Raw genomic sequence first — 19,466 nt, 5'->3', positions numbered from 1 at the left:
ACAAGTAATTAATTCAGTCACAGGAAAACCTTGGAGTAAGCTAGGAATTTGAACATGTGTATTTCTGGCTGACTGAGTTGAACAAATTGGTTGAGGAAAAACACATGTAGCATTCTGATAAATATACAACTTCCAAAATGTTAGTCTTATAAAAAAAAAAATTATAAGCAGCAGTGAAATCTCAGCTGTCTCTCTATGTGCTATCACTTAGTTTATTTTCCAGTGTAGAACTGAGCTTAGCATTGCAGAAAGTAGTTCTGCTTTAATGGTTGTCAAGTTTGACTTTCTCGCTTTTTCTCTGCTAGTTCTTACGGAACCTGCTTACAGAGAATTGAATTCATGGTTTTGGGGGTCATTATGTAATCTCTTCTGTATTTTGTGGCTGGTTTCTTCAGACAACTTAATGCAGATTTGCTAATCTGCATTTTTCTGTATGGTTAAAATGACCAATGTGCAAATGTTACTTCAAGACTTCAGCTGACAAGCAGTAATTAAGCGTCACATGTCGTTAAGAGTGAAGAGTATGGGATAGGTAACACAGTGTTAAAATGCTTTAGAGGCCAGAGCCAGTTTCTGGCCATAAATAATTCTGATAATTCTCAAGTCCTTTTGCTGGTCTTCCAATTAAGATCCTTGATGAGAATCCACACTATTATCCCTCAGCAGAAGCCCTCTTCAGCCCCAGGGTATAGGTGTTTGTGAGGGAACGAAGAGTGCTGACTAATGTCTGTAACATTTATAAAAGAAATAGCTTTTGTTTCACAGTAAAAACTTGTTACAATGCTAATTAGATAATTCCTACTATACTTGCTTGTTACAAAAGAGAATAAAGCATGTATCAGCTCTGTTTCTGAGCTATGCACCTAATTTTTTATCTGCCTCCAGCTTCTGCATGCAAAATTTCTTTTTTAGTCATCCATTTTTGCAATGTTTTGTCATGCATCTAAACTAAGCATAGGAATAAGTCCTCAGAATGTCTTGCTGAGTTGCATTTCAGGTTGTTCATTGCCAGAGAGATTTGGGGTTGTACATACTTTGTAAAGAACTCTGGTTGTTGGTCTTTGCAGGTGTTATTAGTACAAATGAATAATTATATTTGAAGTACCATGTAAAACAAAGGCAGCCAGAAAGCAAGCCAGAATAACAATTCTGGTAGTCTGATTTGCATAGTTCAGAATCTAGAAAATGCTGCCCATGTGTAGGAGGATTGCTAGTTCTTCTTTAAAGTTATATTTTGGATTTTTGTTACAGATTTAAAAGTAACTACTTGGGGGTAAAGGGTATGTGGGAGGCATTGCAGTGAGTTTCTGAAACTCCTGAAGTCGAAGATGCAATAGAGAGCTTTCAAAAGGATAAATGTTGTCGTGTAAGCCATTTATTGAACATGTCTTTTTTAAAAAAACAAAACAAAACAAAAACCAAACAGCTCTTGATTAGTTTTAATACCATATTGACAGTCTTTTGGATAAAGACAGTCCATTCTCTTCCAAAGATAAGATACTAGTGATGGGAGTTCTCTCCACGTTTCCACGTTTTGCACATACAGCGCTTCTGATTAAATTGTTACAATTTTTAATAAAAAGGTACTTTTCCTCCTTTCCCCCCTTTTTTCTTTCTTCTTCTTTTTATTAAAGAGGCACTTGCCATGTACATGCTCTCACACTGTCATTTTTTTCAGAAGCAGCAGCAGGAGCAATGGACTATTTCTGACTTGTCCATGTAACAGTCAGGAGGAAAGGATAACGTAATGAAAATTAGTATTCAGGAACTCTCTGAGCTGGAACTCATAAGTTCAGGAATCTGACAGTATATAGGCTACTAGACTGTTTCTAGATCTTATCAGCTGCCAATTACAAATCCATCTAGCTTCTTACCTTATCTATTCCATTAGTATGCATTGTTGTTCCAAACAGGAGACTTTCACTGGTCATCTGTGAATTTTTTCCATACTTTTATTTATATGTGCATGTATAATATATACAAAGAACACATTTAATAAAATGTCCTTAAAAATCAGCTTGCTTTGGTCTGCATAAAATAATTTCTATACTGGACAATGCTGTAAGCTGTGACATTTGCGTAACACCGTAAACAAGACCACCCTTCCTCGATGACTTGCAGTTAGTGACCTTGAAGTCTTCTGTGGATCTGGGGATACAGCAGCAACTCTGTTCTCCAAATAGACCTGACCGGCTTCTTTTTTCAGAAAGTGGGAAGTCTAGAAGACTGGTTATTTTTGAATGGGTGAAACAGTGCTTCATATGCATTTTTCTTCGAGGTTATGTATTAGTACTCATTGTACGTTAAGCACTTCTTTCCAGGGAGACAAGGATATTCTCTCCCAGAACTTGAAGGCAGAGCCATTAGCTTTCATGTTGTTATTCCAAAAAACCTTCGTGCAGTAAGAAAGAGGGATTGATTTCTTTTCTATGGTGGTGTCTGTGCCTCAGCAAATCCTGAAGATGTCATTGGCCTCCTGCTTCTTTCTTCATTCATCTTCAACATCTTCCTCTGCTCTCTGATTCCTTGTAGCCATCTCATTGGGGGGTTCCCTTCTATCTTCTTGCTCCCTAAAACATTGTTCAGGAGTAGAGATGTTAATTAAAACCAGCTAGAAATTTTACTGAAGAGGTTTTGTGCTAGAATGGTTTTAGACTGCTCTAAGCTGACCTGGAAGTGTACCAGACTGAACTCCATAATTAAGTCTTGCTGGCAATGCAAGAGGTGTGTGAGCTACTTTTTTTTCCATACTGTGTATGTAGAGAAAGGGTGACTGGTGTATCCTTTCTCATCCCACTTTTCTTCCAATGGTCTGTTTCCATCACGACAATAAACAAAAGGTTTCTATCTTGGAGGGATAACTCTGAATGGTGATTTAGGCTAGCAAGGACAGAAGGCTAGCAAGGGCAGAAACAGCTATAGGGACTCAGAGAAATGAGAAACAGTCTGGGCTTTGCTTATCAAGTAGCTGTGCATGCTTAACTGACTTGGGCTTGCTAATTCAATTCCAAGGTTTGAATGTTTGGGTTCTACCTTAGAGACCACAAAGGTGTCTCGTAATACTGGGCATATTCTGTGAGAAGAGATGGGAGCCACTAGGGCAGAAACTGAAAGGAGAAAGCAGTGCACACTTTCCTTGATTTCTTTTTTCTCCTGTGCTTTTCACTCCATATGTTGATGCTAGAGGGAGAACATAAACCCTTCCTAAGTTCCATTCGCTTTTCTAGAGAAAGGTACTTACGTTGTCTCATAGTCCTTGTCCGCCCGACAGCAGCAGCAATAGGCTAAAATACCAATAACTATAATTGCAGCAACAGCTCCACCAATGATGCCAGCGTAAAGAGCAATGTTCATGGATGCTATACAGGAAGAAAAGAGTTATCCCTTTGCAGTGTGAATGATACAAAATGCAATCAGCACAATCACTGGACTTCAAATCCCACTACCAGATGTCAGATTGCACTCCCACATCCAGACACATTTATTTGACTACAGCAACTGGAATTAATTCTGTGCTGGGTAGCTGATAAGTCTGCAGGAGCAATTAGTTAGATAAAGATAGGGAGGAGCCCCTGGATCTGAACAACTGCTGTACTTTGTCAATAAAGTTTAGTTTCAGACTTTGGGGACTCAGGCCTATCTCACTCTACGCATTTTTTTGTCATCTGTGAACTAATCCTGAGTTAGTGAGTGCTCTACGAGCATGTAAACCAATGCAGAGAATCTGTCTTAAAGGTAAAAAAAGTGTGCTGCCTTTTTTTTTTTTTTTTTTTAAAAAGAATGCAGAATTTTATACTTCTATCTGTATCTGCATTGCCTCTGTTAATTCTTTGCCACTTAGCTAGGGTACTTTCTCTGGTACTGCTCCTCTAGTAAGCAACCCCGTCTCTTACGTGGCACAACGCTGACCGTCATGTTGCAAAATTCCTTTCCCACAACGTTTGTTGAAGTGCAGATGTAAAACCCAGAGGTATCTGCCGAGATGTTCTTCAGAGTTATTTGTTCCCCTGTTGTGAAACACAAATCCAGTCCAAAAAAGAAAAGAATTAAAGCAGGGAAGGAAGTGGGGACAGCAGCCCTTCAATTCTAGCCCAGGGTAGTGGGAGTGATGAGAAGTTATTAAAGCTGATGGATTACTCCGTCTTGCTCGGGAGCTGCCATGCTAGTCCCTAGGTTTTAGTGTGATCTGTGGGAGGACAAACGGAAGTGTGCTGTTTTCATTACAGGGAACATGTGGCATTTGAACATTCCTTTTAGAAAGAAAATTGTAGGTGGAGGGTAAAGAAGTATGTGTCCTTAGTGAAAGCTTTTTTTTTTGCACTGGATTTTGCTGCAAAATAGAAGATGGCCCAAACCAGCATCTGGCTTTGAGAACTGGCCACCTGATGAATTAACTTGTAAACCAACAAAAAGCTCTTCAATCCTCCAGCTCTTAGGATTTCAGATCTGAATTGTTTACCAATGGGGGAAATAGCTTTCTACTCCTAGAGAGACCATGCAGGCTGTGAAAATAAATGAAGGACAAGAAATGCAGTGACATGGCATTGTTATGACACTGATGTTTTTTCTGTCCAACCCAACAGAGCTCAGAACCATATACTGAAGCTTAGCTCTCTCTGCTCAAGCAGTCAGTTTTTGTTTGTTACATCTCTAGCTGACATTTGTGAGTGTGGTCCATGCTTTTTGCTTGTGATCTACTGATAACGGTCTAGATTCCTGCTCTAAAAGCAAAAGGCTCTGAATACTTTTCAGTGACTTTCCTGTTTTCCTGTTTTTATTTTCCGTGTGATCTCTCACTTCTTTCCAGACCACTCGTGTTTAGTCTCTGCTGGCGCCTAGCGCCAGATAGTAAAAGAGCATGGTTTTGGGGTTTTTTGTTTGTTTGTGGGTTGTTTTTATTTTTTTTTAGTCTCTCCATACTGTCCGTGCTTATTTCCTTTTTTTTTTTTTTTTTTTTTGCAGTGTGATGTTTATAGCTCTCAGAGTTGCAGTCTATTGCCGGACTGTAAATCCTCCTATATTAAATCAAAAGTACTTGACTGGTGAGTCAAATCGGGAAAAATATGGGTCAGATACTATCAATGTTGGAGTGGCTCCTAAGGGGATCCTGCACGCTCTGCAGCACTGGGACTTGCTTAGCACAGAAGGAAATTGCTTGTAGCCATAGTAGGGCGTCCAGCCAGCTTGGGGCAGAAGGGGACAGTCGGCACACAACTCGGACATCGGTGCTCTGATGAAAACAGAAATGAGGTGGAAATGGATCAGAAGAGACTCCTGTCCCAGGGAAGAACAGGATGATGGCAGAAGCAGGCGGCAGCTGCTGCTGTAAGACGACAAATCCCGGTATGTTCAGGGCTGTGCGTGATGCGTTGGCACCGCTTAGTGGCCAGTCAAATGAATAAGGTTTGTGTCCCTGGTGACATTTCGTCTTTTGCATAATTTATGCAAGAATCGGCAAGCGAGCGTTGAATATCCTATCGAGTCTGATCATAGTTAGTTTACCTCCTTAGCAATGCGACAGTAACTTAAACCAAAACGGGTAGGTGCAGATACTCAGTCTTTCTGGAGCTGAACATACCAGGAAGAAACAAAGTTGTTAAACAGAATAAATCTGAGTTCTTTGTCGCTACTACACCTCAAAGACTATTAAACCCTCATTTCTGGGTAAATAGTTCTACGAAAGGTCCTGTCATGGAAATTCAGTTCCTTTTTTTTTTCAGATTCTGACTTAAAATGAAAGCAAATAAAATACTGCAGCCTGTGTGACAGTCCTAAAGAACCAGAAGCCTCTTTTGTGCTCAAAGCAGGAATGGTGTAACTCTTTCTGATACCACCTTCCTCTAGGTGAGGAGTCATCTCTGGAAGGAAAGTGGCTTCCAGAGCCAACTTTTGTTTGCCTTCACCACAGAAAGTGACCTGGTCATTGTTGAGCGAGCTGGCATATAAAGACACACCAGTTAGAAACCTCAATGTTATTCCTCATGTTATGGCCCCCTTACATCCAGCAACTGAGAAGTAATTGTTTCTGGCTGCTTCCAGAGTGAGCCAGCTTTCTCGCCAGGTGAGAGTTGAAGCAAAAAATCTTACTGACCATTTTTACTTCAGGTAACAGTCCTTTTCCCCCTGCTAAGTTACTCGTGAGCGTGTCTTGTATCAAACGACAACTTTTCAAAATCCTGGTCAGAGAACTTCCTAGAAAAAGCCTTAAGTGTGTTTTTTGTATTTGCATTTCAAAATATTTCCAATCCTGATCTACAGAGAGACTTGATGTCTTTGAATTTCCCATACCTTCTGTTGTTTGTAGTACACGGGGCTCATTTTGTACATTGAAGCTTTGCCAGGTATATCTGGGCTTTGGGGAGCCCTCATGAGAAATGCAGGTCAGATTGATTGTCTGTCCATATTCTGCTGACCCCAAAATCTTGCATTCTGGCTTGGATGGTGCAACTGAAGGAAGAAAAAAGGGAGGAATTTTATTAATCAGAAGTAGTTTTTCGTTTCAACCCATCTCCTGCACCTGTGGTTTTTATTCTTGCTAAACAGAGGCTGGTCTTGCACCTACCACCTTCTCAACAGAACTGGAGTGAACTTGTCTGTAATTTGTTTCTCCCTTCCTGGCACTGATCAGCCAAGAAGGAATTGTAAGATGCTTTTTGGGGTATGTCTAATAGTGTTGGGTAACTCCGCCTTTGATAACTGGAGTATGACAAGCCACAAGGGGAATGAGGAATGCCCTGTAATGAGGCAAGGGTTATTAGGAAAATGAACTATACAACTCTAAAGACTATCTTCTACAGTTGGGTATCTAAGGGAGTTGGGTGCTCTAAGCCTTCCAACCTACTTCCATAGGAGTAGGAAAAGACCACAGATGGAATTGTGGATGATGACTTCCTGGAAAGTTTTTTTTCTGTTAGAAAATCTGTTGTATAAACCAATGTGGATATTAGAGGAAGGACAGTGTTTTATCTAATGGATCTGGTGTTGTCTGCGTCATGCTTACCAAGGACTAAAAGAGCCAAGGTTGCAGTCTGCCTGGGGGGGTCATTCCGTAGACGAACGTTGCATGCATATGTCCCGTTGTCTTCCATGGTCACTGCATTGATTGTGATACTGATGTCCCCTTTGTTTACATCACCACTAAACTGTATACGGTTTTCATAGCCCTTGCCATACTGTACAAGTCCATCAAAATACCTAGTGACAACATCATCCTGATAGAGAGGGAGGGAAAATGATCAGTCTTCTGTGTGAGTCTACAACCTAACTCAATGGATTAGCCCACTCTTAAGAGAAGAGCAGCTTGGAAAAGAGGGCCTTAAGCTGCCCCAGTTTGCCAAAAAGCCAAGAAAAACATAGAAATTCAAAAGGGTCTGGGTTTCTGTCTGGAATCCCCTTCCACCTTATCTGAAGTCAGAGACAACTGATTTCTTTTGCTGGGGCTTACTCACCTTTCCTCTGCATGACAGGACACTGTGAGACTTGTCTGAGATCCATATGTCAATCAAATTCCCCTATGATTACACAAACTCCCTTGCTTTCGTCCAGCAAGAAGCTTCAGAGAAGAAACCCTTGACAGTTACTGCAAGGAGATCTTCAAAGGCTGCTTCCTCTCTCACTAATTCCCAAGAAGTCAAGGAGAACTTTAGAGGTCTCTACCTTCAAATACTCCACGTGAATGTAGGAGACCTTAAGAATCTCTCCATGTACTATTATAATCTATTTAAAACTTTTTATATAGTATCAATGATATGTATATATAAATATATATATGTATAATATATATACTTAAAATATACATATCTTTTTATAAAGTATCTGAGTATTCTACATATGTTAATAGACGTAAACCCACAGTACATAGTGATGTATCCTCAATACACACATGCAAGACCAAGAGAGAGAAAAGAGAAGGATGGGGGCTTGCCTAGTACCATGCAATAGATTTGGGATAAATTGCATCTAGAATCAGAGCTTCTGTTTGCATAGTTCTGAGATTAAAGGAAGTCTTGAAGGAACCTTTTTCTTCCAGGACACATTCCCACCCACAGTTCTGCTTCCATCTCTCCTTCCACCCCCCTCTTGGATGCCCTATTGTATTCTTTATGCAATTGATTTACCACGCTATTGATTTTCCTCCAGTAAACAATGTCTCCTGAGGCAATACGAACGTCTGTTTTAAAATTGCAGCGGAGAGTAACATTGTTCCCTCGTGCCACCTGTATTTCCTTGGCAGGTGCTTCCACAATGAGGGCACGAGCAGTCACTAGAACTAGAAAGAGAATAAATTCTGCAGTCAGCAAAATTAACGACGTCTGGATTCCACATTTTGTCTCTTTGGCTTTCTTACATGCCACAGTAACCCCACATCCCCTCTGTCATCCTTGACATTCCCCAATGAGCAAGAGGTGATGTATGGTGTGGCTGATTGACTATAGGAAGCTGCTGCACAGGATGGCTAAGAGCTAAACTCTGCTTTCCGTTCCTTGCTTCCCTCTTCTTCACCTGGACATACATTGCCATGGAGTTTATAAAGATTTTTTTTTTTTCTGAGCCCTCTTTCAGTGTGACTGACATCCTTTGACAGTTCTAAATGTACAGAGGGAGACAGATAAACAGATAATACAAGTGCATCAGCAGTCTTAAGGATTCAGGCTAAACTAACAAATTGATATTGTCAAATTTCAGGGATCAGGAAAACTGTCAAATAACGTGCCTCAATCCAAGTCCATAGGGAAGTGACATTTTGTGCTAGGGAATCAAAACCTGTTCATGTAATGCCCTGAAAAGAGAAAAACCTAGAAAAGCAAAGAGAGCTTGAAAGAAACAAGAGAAGAATAGCTATTCGTTTTTAAAAATGAGTAGGGTAGTAGTCACCTTTCTCCAAGAACTGTAGCTCCTGCCTGTGGAGCACAGGAATAGCTGAGAGTTGAATAAAACAGAAATCCCTCTGTTCCCTGGTGAAGCGTGCAGGGCACAAGGTAGGTGTTTCTTGTACGCTGTATTCCATTTGACTCGATGCTTAATTCATCATACCCAAGCATTAGCTAGTGTTAGGTCTTAGTTATTCTCAGAATTGGGCTGGAAGTTTACCTCTGCCCTGCCATAGATGACCTTCATGCCTGTGGAAACCGGTGTTGAAAAACACCTGCTTTCTCCTTACAGTTTGTGTGGGGGTTTGTTTGGGGTTTTTTATGGCACCAAACTGAATAATTTGAAAAAAATCTAAGTTGGAAACCAGTGAAAGAGAGTGCAGGGAGGCAAGAAAGGGAATGCTGCTCAGAGGCACTCCCATGGCAAAGAGGGCATGGTCCAGTAAGGAGGAAAGTGGAGGGGGGCAGAGATGTATGCTCTTCCTGTGAGGGGCACGCTGTGTGTGGTGGTGAGGGTCTGCGTCTGAAAGAACCAGGCTGAGTCAGTGTTCTCCGGAGAGGATTTGACTGAAAAGTTGCCATCTAGCAAGCTTTGGGTCCTCATTCTGCCACATCTCTGTCCCTATTAGATCCATAAGGAAATGTAATGTGTAAGGGAGAGAACAAAGGATATCTAGATTCCACCTTGAGTTGCAATTGTGAATACATGCTTTTTTAGTCAGGAAAAGGCCACAGCCACATGCATTAGGTCAATAAGAGTAAGCCATTGGCAAGTTGAGCACTACCAGATCCTTGACTATAACAGCAGTGAATGACAGTGTCCCTTAGAAAATAACAGGATAATAATAGGATAATAACAGGGACCCAAAAGGTTGTGTTGTCACTGTGCTAGGAACCTGCTGGTAACAATTCAGGTACTTGCACAGGGTAATATGGGACAGTTGGCACAGGGATCCACTCCCCCTCAGGAGAGGCAGCTTCCCAGATCCAGTCTGTTCTCCATAGCAAATGGTCCTTCAAGTCTCTTCTTAGGAACGGCCTATATTTACAGAACTGCTGCATCTTCCCTCTCCTGAGAGGAGTTTGATGGGACTTTTCACAGCAGCCAAACGTTTCCCTCCCCTGCACCCCTCTTTCCCTGCTGCCAGGCCGGGATGCCTTCCCTTTCCACAGCGGTCTTCAGAAGCAGCTGCAGACATTTTCAGCAGGAGTACAAAGACTGCCTTCTGCTCTTGTTAGCATCTGGTAAGGAGAGGCGGCCGAGTGACCAGAGCAGGATGCTTCTAACCGAAGTTCCCACCTTTCTGTGTTCCCTGTCCCATAACCGAGTTGTTCTGTGGTCTTGCACAGTTAATTAGTTAAGCGTGCGTTTTAGCCTCTTCCTCTGTGACATGGCGGTAGTGGTTTCTGTTCTCTTGGGGATTAATTCATTTACAGCTGCTGACAGCTATGAGAAGGAAACCAGCAGGGCAAAGTACTTCTAGCATGGTTTTATTGCAGCCGCTCCCAGGTCTTTCCCTGCTCTGGAGCACCCAGTGCAAGAGCCGTGTTTGCATAGCCCCAGGGCTCTTTCTCACTGTGTTTTTCATCGTGCTCTCTATAGGAGAGACACCTATGAAAGCTTTCTCGTTGCCTGTCTCGACTGGCTAGAAACACTTTCCTGCATTTAGGTAAAAAGCACCACTATCTGTACTAGGAGATGGAGCAAAACCCATTTCCTCATCCTTTTATCACTCAGAAACTGGTTCCACCAGGCCGGGGTTCACTGATAGGTCATTAACTCAGCCCTGAGGCAGAGGAGAGATGGCCCAACCCTAAGGCTTCCCCTCACAAGTGCTTTTCCTTCTTCCAATTGGACGGCTCAAATCCTACGATAAGTGAGATCTTTGGTTTTTTCCAAACGTGTCTTCAATGCAGAGTCAGCTGAACTAAAGCTGAACTAAACACTGTGTAGAAGAGTCACAGCCTGTAACAAGCAAGACTGCTTATTCATCTGTTGCTCTCACCCTAATGCCCGACTTCTCCTGATGCTCTCCTGTTTTTCACCCATGACATCTCTTTCTGTCTCCCACTCCTCCCTTGTTAGGGCTCCTTCTGGCTCTCAGGGAAGCTGCACGGTTTCATTCTGGAACGCCGTTTACTCACTCTAATTTCCTCCTTCCTCCTTCTCACCACATTTCATTTCTTCATAAAGTCACCAACAGCCAACTAGTCACAGTCAGCATATCTGAAATTGGGGTTTATTCTTCAGGGTTGGGGTTTTTTTCTGAGAGGAAACAGAATCTATTCAAAGTACAGCTGAAGGGAGGAGAGGGCCAGTTCTGAAAGAACTTCGGAAAAGGAGAGAGGGCGAATAGCCTATATAGTACTAGAGGGCTGGTGTCACCTAGATTTAAGCCTTAGGATTACTTTTTTGTGTGTTATTAATTAGTATGTCTATAACATTTTAAGAAATTGAGAAAGGTTTTCTCTCCCTCTGTTCAACTTAAACATTTGTACTTGTACAAAGGAAGAAGAAAATCAAAGTGACGCATCTACTTTCATATTCCTTACTGAATAAGTGTTAATCAAAACAGAATAAAGGGCAATTAATAGAGCTGGAAACAATTAGAGGAATATTTTGTTTGCTGAAAAAAATTGAGATTCTGATCAATCAAAAGTATTATTGCTGTTTTGTCTTGGTGTATTTGGCTAGTGAGAAAAGTAGGAAAAGTGGAAATGTGTTACTTCACTTTTACAAGAAAATGCTCCAACTTTTAATTCCTCAATACTTTACCTCAGAATTTAGCTGAAATTTAATTCCAAAGTGGGAGAGGGGAAACCTCTTAAATGTGAAATTTGCATTAAAAGTAAATATTTTGTTTGATCCAGAATAACCATTAGGGGCTTCTCCTTCAGCAAGTACACAGCACCAGTTACACAACTGCAGTGAAAAGCTGTACAGCAGAAGATGTCGGCCCGTGCTGAGATCCTGATGCAGCTCATTCAGGGCAGCTTTGGCATCCCAACACTGCACTGCCATGGGCTGTGCAGTTTCTCCACTCTCTGGTGCAGTGCAGGGATCTACTATACCTTCTCAAAAAAATTTTTACAGGCCAGTATTTTAACAGCAAGTTATTACTATTTGAGTCCTGCCCAAACAGGCAAGAAGAGCTTCACCCAACATACATATTTCTGCTCTGAAAAGTTTCCCATCTATAATTTGGATAGCATGAAAGGTGAGAATAGTGAAAAAGAAGAATGAATACCAATGGCATTACACAATTTACATAATGATCATCAAATCATGACCCAAGTCACATTTTTTGCATATGGACCACATCCACTTTGTCTAATTATGTTAAACTTTGTGAATTTCCTTCTTGTGGGTCTTATTGTTGTAGTGAGGTTTTCAGGATTTTTTGTAAAAAACACCAAGCAATTTCCATGTGCGTAGCTTGCTTTGAAGCCTGGCAGAAGGTGTAAGAGCATTGGTATGAGAAGACAAGACAGGTCAAAAAGCAGTGGAACTGAGACTGCAGGCTCTGCAAGGCAGGATAAGAAGGGCAAATCTGTGATGAAGGCCAAGGGCGAGCTGGCTGATTTATATGCGTTAGTAGGGATTGTTGTGCATCCCCTTGACGTGAATAATATATAGAGATCACAAGTTGTATTGGAGTACATATAAACAGTAGGATTTAAACTTACGGAGATGTACGCTACATGCAGATTTATGTATAAAAGAATAAAACCCAAGGGCTTTTCTTTTCCACTTCCAGTTGAGAAAGTTCCTTCTTCAGAGATAAGCATTCTATTTACCAGAAGCCATTAAAACCGTTTTTAAAAAATATTTTCCAGCCTCACGAAGAATAGCATTCTTTTCCTCTTCCTAACACTGTCTTGCGGCTTTATGAGATGCTTGTGAGTCTGGACATTCAGCACAGAGACGGTAAACACACCTGCCTGACCATAAACATGAAGGAACTTTTACTGAACGAAAAAGAAACACACAATGTCCATTGGAATACTGGGACTTCGTAGTGCTGTTTCCTTCTACCCAACCCTTGAGGACATAACCAAATTAGTACTTACTTGCACTGAAAAAGAACAGCCCAACTCTTTTCATTGCTGTCTTCCTCATCTCTCCTTTGTTTCACCTCAAGGTGCTCTTCTTTGTAATCTCTAGGTGGCTGGGTAAGTAATTGGCTTTAGCCGAAGGGCTGCTTCACCGTGGCATCACAGGGTCACTTCCTCAGTCTCTTTTAAAGTACTTCTTCTCTGGCCTGCCACTCCCCTCCCAGGCAGAATGACAAGCCAGATCACCAGTAGGCTTTGACATCGCTTGCTGCTCTCTGCCTAGGAGCAGAGAGGAGACTTGTGAACTCCTTCCCCAGTTGTGAACTTTCTTCCCCAATTAAACTTCTCCTAACACGCAGGTACGTAAAGCAAGAGAAGAGGCAAAGCGAAGGGTGCGGTGACTGGGCGTGTACAATACAACAATTGGAGTAATGCATGTGATGACATGTAACTAGGGGAGGATAAGCTTCAATTCCTCTTAAATATTTATTAAGGGAGCTTAGGGCCAGAGTTTAAAAGGTATTGAAGTATTTCACAATGCAGGCAGCTGCCCACATCCAGGCTTTAAAGAACTGAGGTGCTTAACTCCACTTACTTTAACTACCTGTAAGAATATGTAATTTATGAGAATTTGATGACTAATGGGCTATCTAAGTATAAGTGAGATGCATCTCAACCAGGTTCTTATGCTCTTATGCCTACTGTTCAACTGTCCCACTGCATGGCTTGCACAACAGCTGTATGTACCAAAGGTACTTTCTACCTTTCCGCTGAAAAAGGCTGTTAGATAAACTGATCAATGGCTTGTAGCATGCTAGCTATGTATCTGCTGAGGCATGCGTGGTGAAAGTCCAGCCACTGCTCACGGATTCTGGATGGGCACTTGGAAAGCACAAATAACTGCTACTATAATTGACTGAAGAATAAAAGGAGGACTGATGGCAGCTCAGGCAAACATCAGACATTACATTTAATTGAGTGCAGCTGGCTAGCATGTCTTTTAAACTCTTCACTGTCAATAGGCAGCAAGGGATGTCTCCATCTGGGATGGTCATCTATGCTCTATTTCTAGCCATTTGAGAGACAAAGTCACTTTTAGGGTGTGAGTGATCAATTTAGGCATCTTAGATGGGGACTTCATGTCTTCAGACATCATTTTCAGATGAAATGAATCATAGTCGCAATGCAGTGATAATACTGATGAACTCTGTTTTGATTATTGAAGGAGGCTACTTCAGAAGTGGGTGTCTACACCGAAGATAGCTGTGTTTAGTCCAGTAAACTGGATCTAGATCTTGATCTTGTGCTGACCTCATACTTGCATGGTAAGCCTGCCAAAAGCCACGCTAAAGACCGCCTTTTTGTCTGTATGGCTGTTGTTCAAAACACTTCCAAGACAATGAAACTTATGAGTGACTGAAAATCCAATCCCTCTGATAGAAAGGACAATCTATACTTCTGTGCTTGATATATAACCTCAGTTCTCTTCCAACAAACTGCTAGCACAAAGCAAATTAAAGCACATCGGAGTACAGAAACTGTATTCTTTCACAATCTTCCAAATGAGGACAGCCAGTAGAAAAATTCATCCTGCTGTATGCGTCTCTTGTTTGACAGGCTGCAGGCATTAGGAGATGGCAAGGACCCTGCAAAGACAGGAGAGCCTTTTTCCAAAAACAGCTTGCTAACGTCTAAATGCTAACTACAAATGACTTAAGATGTAAACAAAACTGGAGCAAGGTCAGTAGTCTCCTTTCTCCTCTTTGGAGCCCACAAAGATGAGGTTCCCCACAAGGATGAGGTTCTTAAATATTTTACCTCTGTTGAAGACTTTAAGATCTTTGTGACATTATCCCACAGCCTCCAGGGAGAGACATGTAGGATCTTTACTCTAGCCTCCACACTTCTGATTTTGCTCCCATTTAATATTTTAACTGAATCCGATGGACAGAGATAGTGACAGAAATACCATCACTGTACTGTTAATTCTCAGTTCTGTACATAACAGCTTTGAGTATTCACCGAAAGAACTTGGTTACAGTCCCTGACATACACTGTACCGACTTGGTAAGCTTACCATTATTCTCTTCACAGAAATAAGACTATCACTATAATTTATACAACTTCTCTTCTCCCCAATAATTTCAAAACCTACTTGACTGATTTCAGCTAAATTTGACAGATGAATAGTAATCTTAAAGATGGGAAATTCCTTTCAGTCTCATAAAAATCAGCAATCCCAATCAGTTGGGATAAGAGAGAAATCTAAATTAATGGTACCTCTTAGGCATTAATCATTGTCTTCCATTCCAAGAATCTGTGGTTGCACAACTGATGCACCTAACTGTGGTCTGTCTCATCTCTTGCGCAGCCAGGCAGATAGGGAAGTACGGTACAATGAGAAGTCACAGGGGGGAAGAGCTGATGATTTCGTGAGGGATGTTTATCGTGCTGGGGCACCTGGACTGCAGGACACATGTCCATTGGAAACCAGGCTTGTTAATCCCACTGCTTGTGGAAATACATGGGGTTTAGTCTGTTTTCTTAACTTCAGCAACTGGCTAGTAAAAATGCCACAATAGAGAGAACTTGCAGAGTTAAGCTGAAAACAGTGCCTATAACAATAGTTCCTCAAATACCTAAAGCAGGTCTGAGCTTAGTGACCTTACTGTCTAAAAGATGGTATGTAGATTAAGCACTGCACGTTAACCCTGAAACAAATGCACTATTTTCACATAAATTTGTTATTTAACTGTAAAAGTAACAAGGTGCATCCTCTCCAAGTATATTGGCATGTGTCTTGTTCCACTGCGCTGGGGAGGGAGGGACAGGCACTGGATCTCGTCTCACGGTCCATAACTTGGACAGGCTGCCTTAACTGGTGTCCATGCAGAAATACTGGTGTGGAAACGATTCACTGTGGGAACAGTTTTACCCTGCCTCTATCAGCCACTCAGTTGCATTACAAGTAAGTAAGTTGGAACTGAGATTGATAATGTTCTGTTGTTTTGGAGACTTAGCTAAATAAGTCTGGTTTCCTAGGTATCATAGAGAGCATATGCTTCAACACCTGATACTTACATAAATCTGATATTGAGACACTTGTTTAGATGCACTTTATTTAGTGCTTTTGTTAGTTATTTAGGCCTAGATTGGAAAAGGTATTTAGGCACTTATGTCCTTTTACTTTTCCCTGACAGCTCTCATTGGGGGCTTCAGGAGCTGTTGATAAATGCAGGAGACAAATGTATAGTTTCCCCATGAGAAGTCAGTAGAGCTGTCCAAACAGAAAGACTGGGACAGCTGGCAATTTTAAGAGGTTTTAATTTTGTTTCTGGGTTGACTTTCTTTCCCTGTCTAGTGTGAGCTGCCAAAACTCACAGGCATTGGCACCACAGCTAAAAGAAGTGCCATAGGTACTGGCAACACTGCCAAAGCTTTGCCATGGCCCTACTTAGGCTGATGCAGGCCTATGTCTTAGCACAGGCTGACACACATCGACTTCTTCATGACTCACCCATGGGCAATGCAAACCCTTAAAGTCTTATTTTTGCTGATGGCTGAAGCTCTGGAGAATCTTTTTGCTGATATATAGGATTTTTAGGGGATATTATTAGCTTATTTAAATGAAACTGCCATCGACAAGAAAGGCTTTACTACAAAACTAGGGTGGCTTTATTGTCTTGCCAATAATACACACTCTGATAAGGCTCACCTATAAAAGCCATTGAGGATTAATGCATAGGTAGCATAGCGCTAACACTATAAATGATAGCAACTCCTGTTAAGACGGATGAAGAGGAACCTTCCACCAAGATCCCATCTTTCCCACCCAAGAGGACACCATCTGGCCATGTTCAGTTCAGGTTCATCTATGAATAGATATATTAATCACCAATGACAGATGCCCAACCACTTACTATTTGCTGTGTTTGCATGTGCATACATTCATTAGCAAAGATTTCTAGCATCCTTGCCTCTGTTCTGCATGGTCATCTTGATCCCATAAAGCAACTTGTAACAAGCAGTAAGGAAGAGCTGCCAGGCTGCCTGCTGCCTGTGTATTCTCCACAAGTCTGCAGCATATGCGATCCTGTCTACATCTCTACATGTGAACAGTTGCGGTGGGCATGGCAGGGCTTTCAGGTCTAGCCATCATCCCCTGTTGCAGCTGTATCCTAAAGATTCACAAACAGGATTTTCAGAAGCAGCTCAGTGACTTCAAAGCATCAGTTTTTATTGGGTGTCAATGGTATATGTGCTCCCACAACACTTAGGTCCTTTGAAAACTCTGTTCTCCAATAATAAGGGAGTCCATAGGCAAATGTCTTCAGATCACTTCCTGCCTCAAATAGCAGTAATTAACAAGAGCACATGTGGCACTGCATTGCAGAAGTGGCTAAACATTGCATTGCCCAGAGGAGGCAGCTGTAGGATCGACATAATGAATCCTCTTTTGGTACATGAAACCGTTAGGATCTCTTCAAACCTGTAATCAGTAATCCATTTCTCCCCTTGATATGACACTCAAGATTCAATATACCACTTTCTCTTGTTCCTGCTTGTTCACCCCAGTAACTGTATTAACACAAATCTAGGCTATGAGCACACAAAGACTTGAGTGCCTGTTTCATGGCTCTTCCCTGCCATGATGTGGCATCCCTGCAGATGTGGCCCCATCCCCATGTAGGGTGCAGCACTCAAGTAAGAAGGAAGGGGTGTATGCAGGCCCTGCCCAGCATGATGCAGCAGCAAAGGTATCTGTGGTATGAGATAGCTCAGTTCTCTTTTCCACTTCCTTTCTTGTTTGCTTGGTTGTTTGCAAAAGGAATCAACAGTGGCATGTCACTGCATGACTCAGAACTGGAGTCCCCAGCACAGGTAAATAGCACCTAGGCTTTCATCTGGTTCTGCCTCGGACCAGCCTGGCCCATGAGCTTTGCACGGGAGTCAAGAGATGGGAACTGGAGGTTTCCTCTTTAAAAAGGCATCGGATAAGACATAGTGTACCTCAGTCCTAGCTCTTCCAAGAACAAAAATCAGCTAATCATAGAATCACAGAATGGTTTGGGTCAGAAGGGACCTTTAAAGATCATCTAGTTCAACCTTGTGCCATGAGCAAGGATTTCTTCCACTAGACCAGGTTGCTCAAAACCCCATCCAACCTGACCTTGAACACTTCAATGATGCGGCATCCACAACTTCTCTGGGCAACCTCTTCCCAGTGTCTCACCACCCTCATTGTAAAGAATTTCTTCCTTATATCTAATCTAAATCTACCCTCTTAGTTTAAAATCATTGCCCCTTGTCCTGTCACTACAGGCCCTGGTAAAAAGTCTCTCTCCGTCTTTCTTATAAGTCCCCTTTAAGTACTGAAAGACCACAATGGAACCTGCTCTTCTCCAGTCTGAACAACACCAACTCTCTCAGCCTTTTTTCACAGGACAGGTGTTTTTGCCCACTGATCATTTTGGTGGCCCTCCTCTGGACCCACTCCAACAGGTCCATGTCTTGTGCTGGGGGCTCCAGAGCTGGACGCAGTAGTCCAGGTGGGGTCTCATGACAGCGGAGTAGAGTGGCAGAATCACCTCCCTCGACCTGTTGGCCACACTGCTTCTGATGCAGCCCAGGATACAATTGGCTTTCTGGGCTGCAAGTGCACATTGCCAGCTCACATCCAATCTTTCATCCACCAGTATCCCCAAGTCCTTCTCTGCAGGGCTGCTCTCAATCCCTTCATCCTCCAGTCTGTACTGATATTGGGGATTGCCCCAACCCAGGAGCAGGACCTTGCACTTGGCCTTGTTGAACTTCATGATGTTCACATGGGCGCACTCCTCAAGCCTGTCAGAGTCCCTCTGCATGGCATCCCTTCCCTCTGGTGAATCAGCTGCACCACTCAGCTTGGTGTCATCTGCAAACTTGCTGAGGGTGCACTCAGTCCCACTGTCTATGTCATTAATGAAGATATGGGACAGTACTGGTCCCAGTACGGACCCCTGAGGGACATCACTTGTTACTGATCTCCATTTGGACACTTAAGCCATTGACTGTAACTGGATGCAGCCATCCAGCCAATTCCTTATCCATCAAATAACCATCCATCAAATCCATCTCTCTGCAATTCAGAGGTAAGAATGTTGTGGGGGGCCATATCAAAGACCTTACAGAAGTCTAGGTAGTTGATAGGTAGCTTGCTTCTAGTAAGCTTTGAGTGGCTCATCCTGCACCACGTTTCCCAAGGACATCAGAGGTCATCCCACCATTTCAAGTTGCACCTGGTGGTGTCCCAGTTGCCTGGAGGCTCCCTGCAGGTGGAGGTCCAACCGCACTGGCTCTGGGCTCTTCTCTGGACTCCTTCTGCAACTGGGAAATGTCAGAGGATCCAGCCCACAGCGGGGAAGGAGTTAAGTGCTTGACCAGCTGCCGTCTATGAGGCACTGAATTCTTTCCCCGTGCAATCCAGCAGCCAGCGTCAGGACAACGCTATATTTAGAAAGCTGATAAAGGTTTGGTGCCAACAGTTGTCCTGCCCCTTGA

The 19,466-nt window shown here is 42.4% G+C and overlaps 1 protein-coding gene across 1 annotated transcript; it reads right to left on the bottom strand.

Annotated features, from left to right (window-relative positions):
• Positions 1 to 2,488: 2,488 nt before the first annotated feature.
• On the bottom strand, positions 2,489 to 12,990 carry GPA33 (glycoprotein A33). Its single transcript, XM_075491828.1, has 7 exons — positions 12,942 to 12,990; positions 8,118 to 8,269; positions 7,001 to 7,211; positions 6,289 to 6,447; positions 3,894 to 4,007; positions 3,242 to 3,359; positions 2,489 to 2,570 (listed from the first exon to the last, which is right to left on the bottom strand). Exons 1-7 carry the CDS (start codon positions 12,988 to 12,990, stop codon positions 2,489 to 2,491), a joined length of 885 nt encoding a protein of 294 aa, XP_075347943.1.
• Positions 12,991 to 19,466: the final 6,476 nt, after the last annotated feature.

The sequence above is a fragment of the Mycteria americana genome, chromosome 1 (assembly GCF_035582795.1).
Source record: "Mycteria americana isolate JAX WOST 10 ecotype Jacksonville Zoo and Gardens chromosome 1, USCA_MyAme_1.0, whole genome shotgun sequence".
Lineage (NCBI taxonomy): Eukaryota > Metazoa > Chordata > Aves > Ciconiiformes > Ciconiidae > Mycteria > Mycteria americana.
The sequence above is the reverse complement of the archived record's forward strand: the minus strand, read 5'-3'. Positions and strand labels throughout refer to the sequence as shown.

Excerpts from the sequence above, each read along its gene's own strand:
- GPA33 (XM_075491828.1), bottom strand. The coding sequence starts at position 12,990 with ATGAGGAAGACAGCAATGAAAAGAGTTGGGCTGTTCTTTTTCAGTGCA. Across the intron at positions 7,212-8,117 it reads GGAGGAAAATCAATAGCGTG|GATGATGTTGTCACTAGGTA; the intron begins GTAAATCAATTG and ends CCTCTCTATCAG. Across the intron at positions 2,571-3,241 it reads GACAAGGACTATGAGACAAC|GGAGCAAGAAGATAGAAGGG; the intron begins GTAAGTACCTTT and ends ACAATGTTTTAG.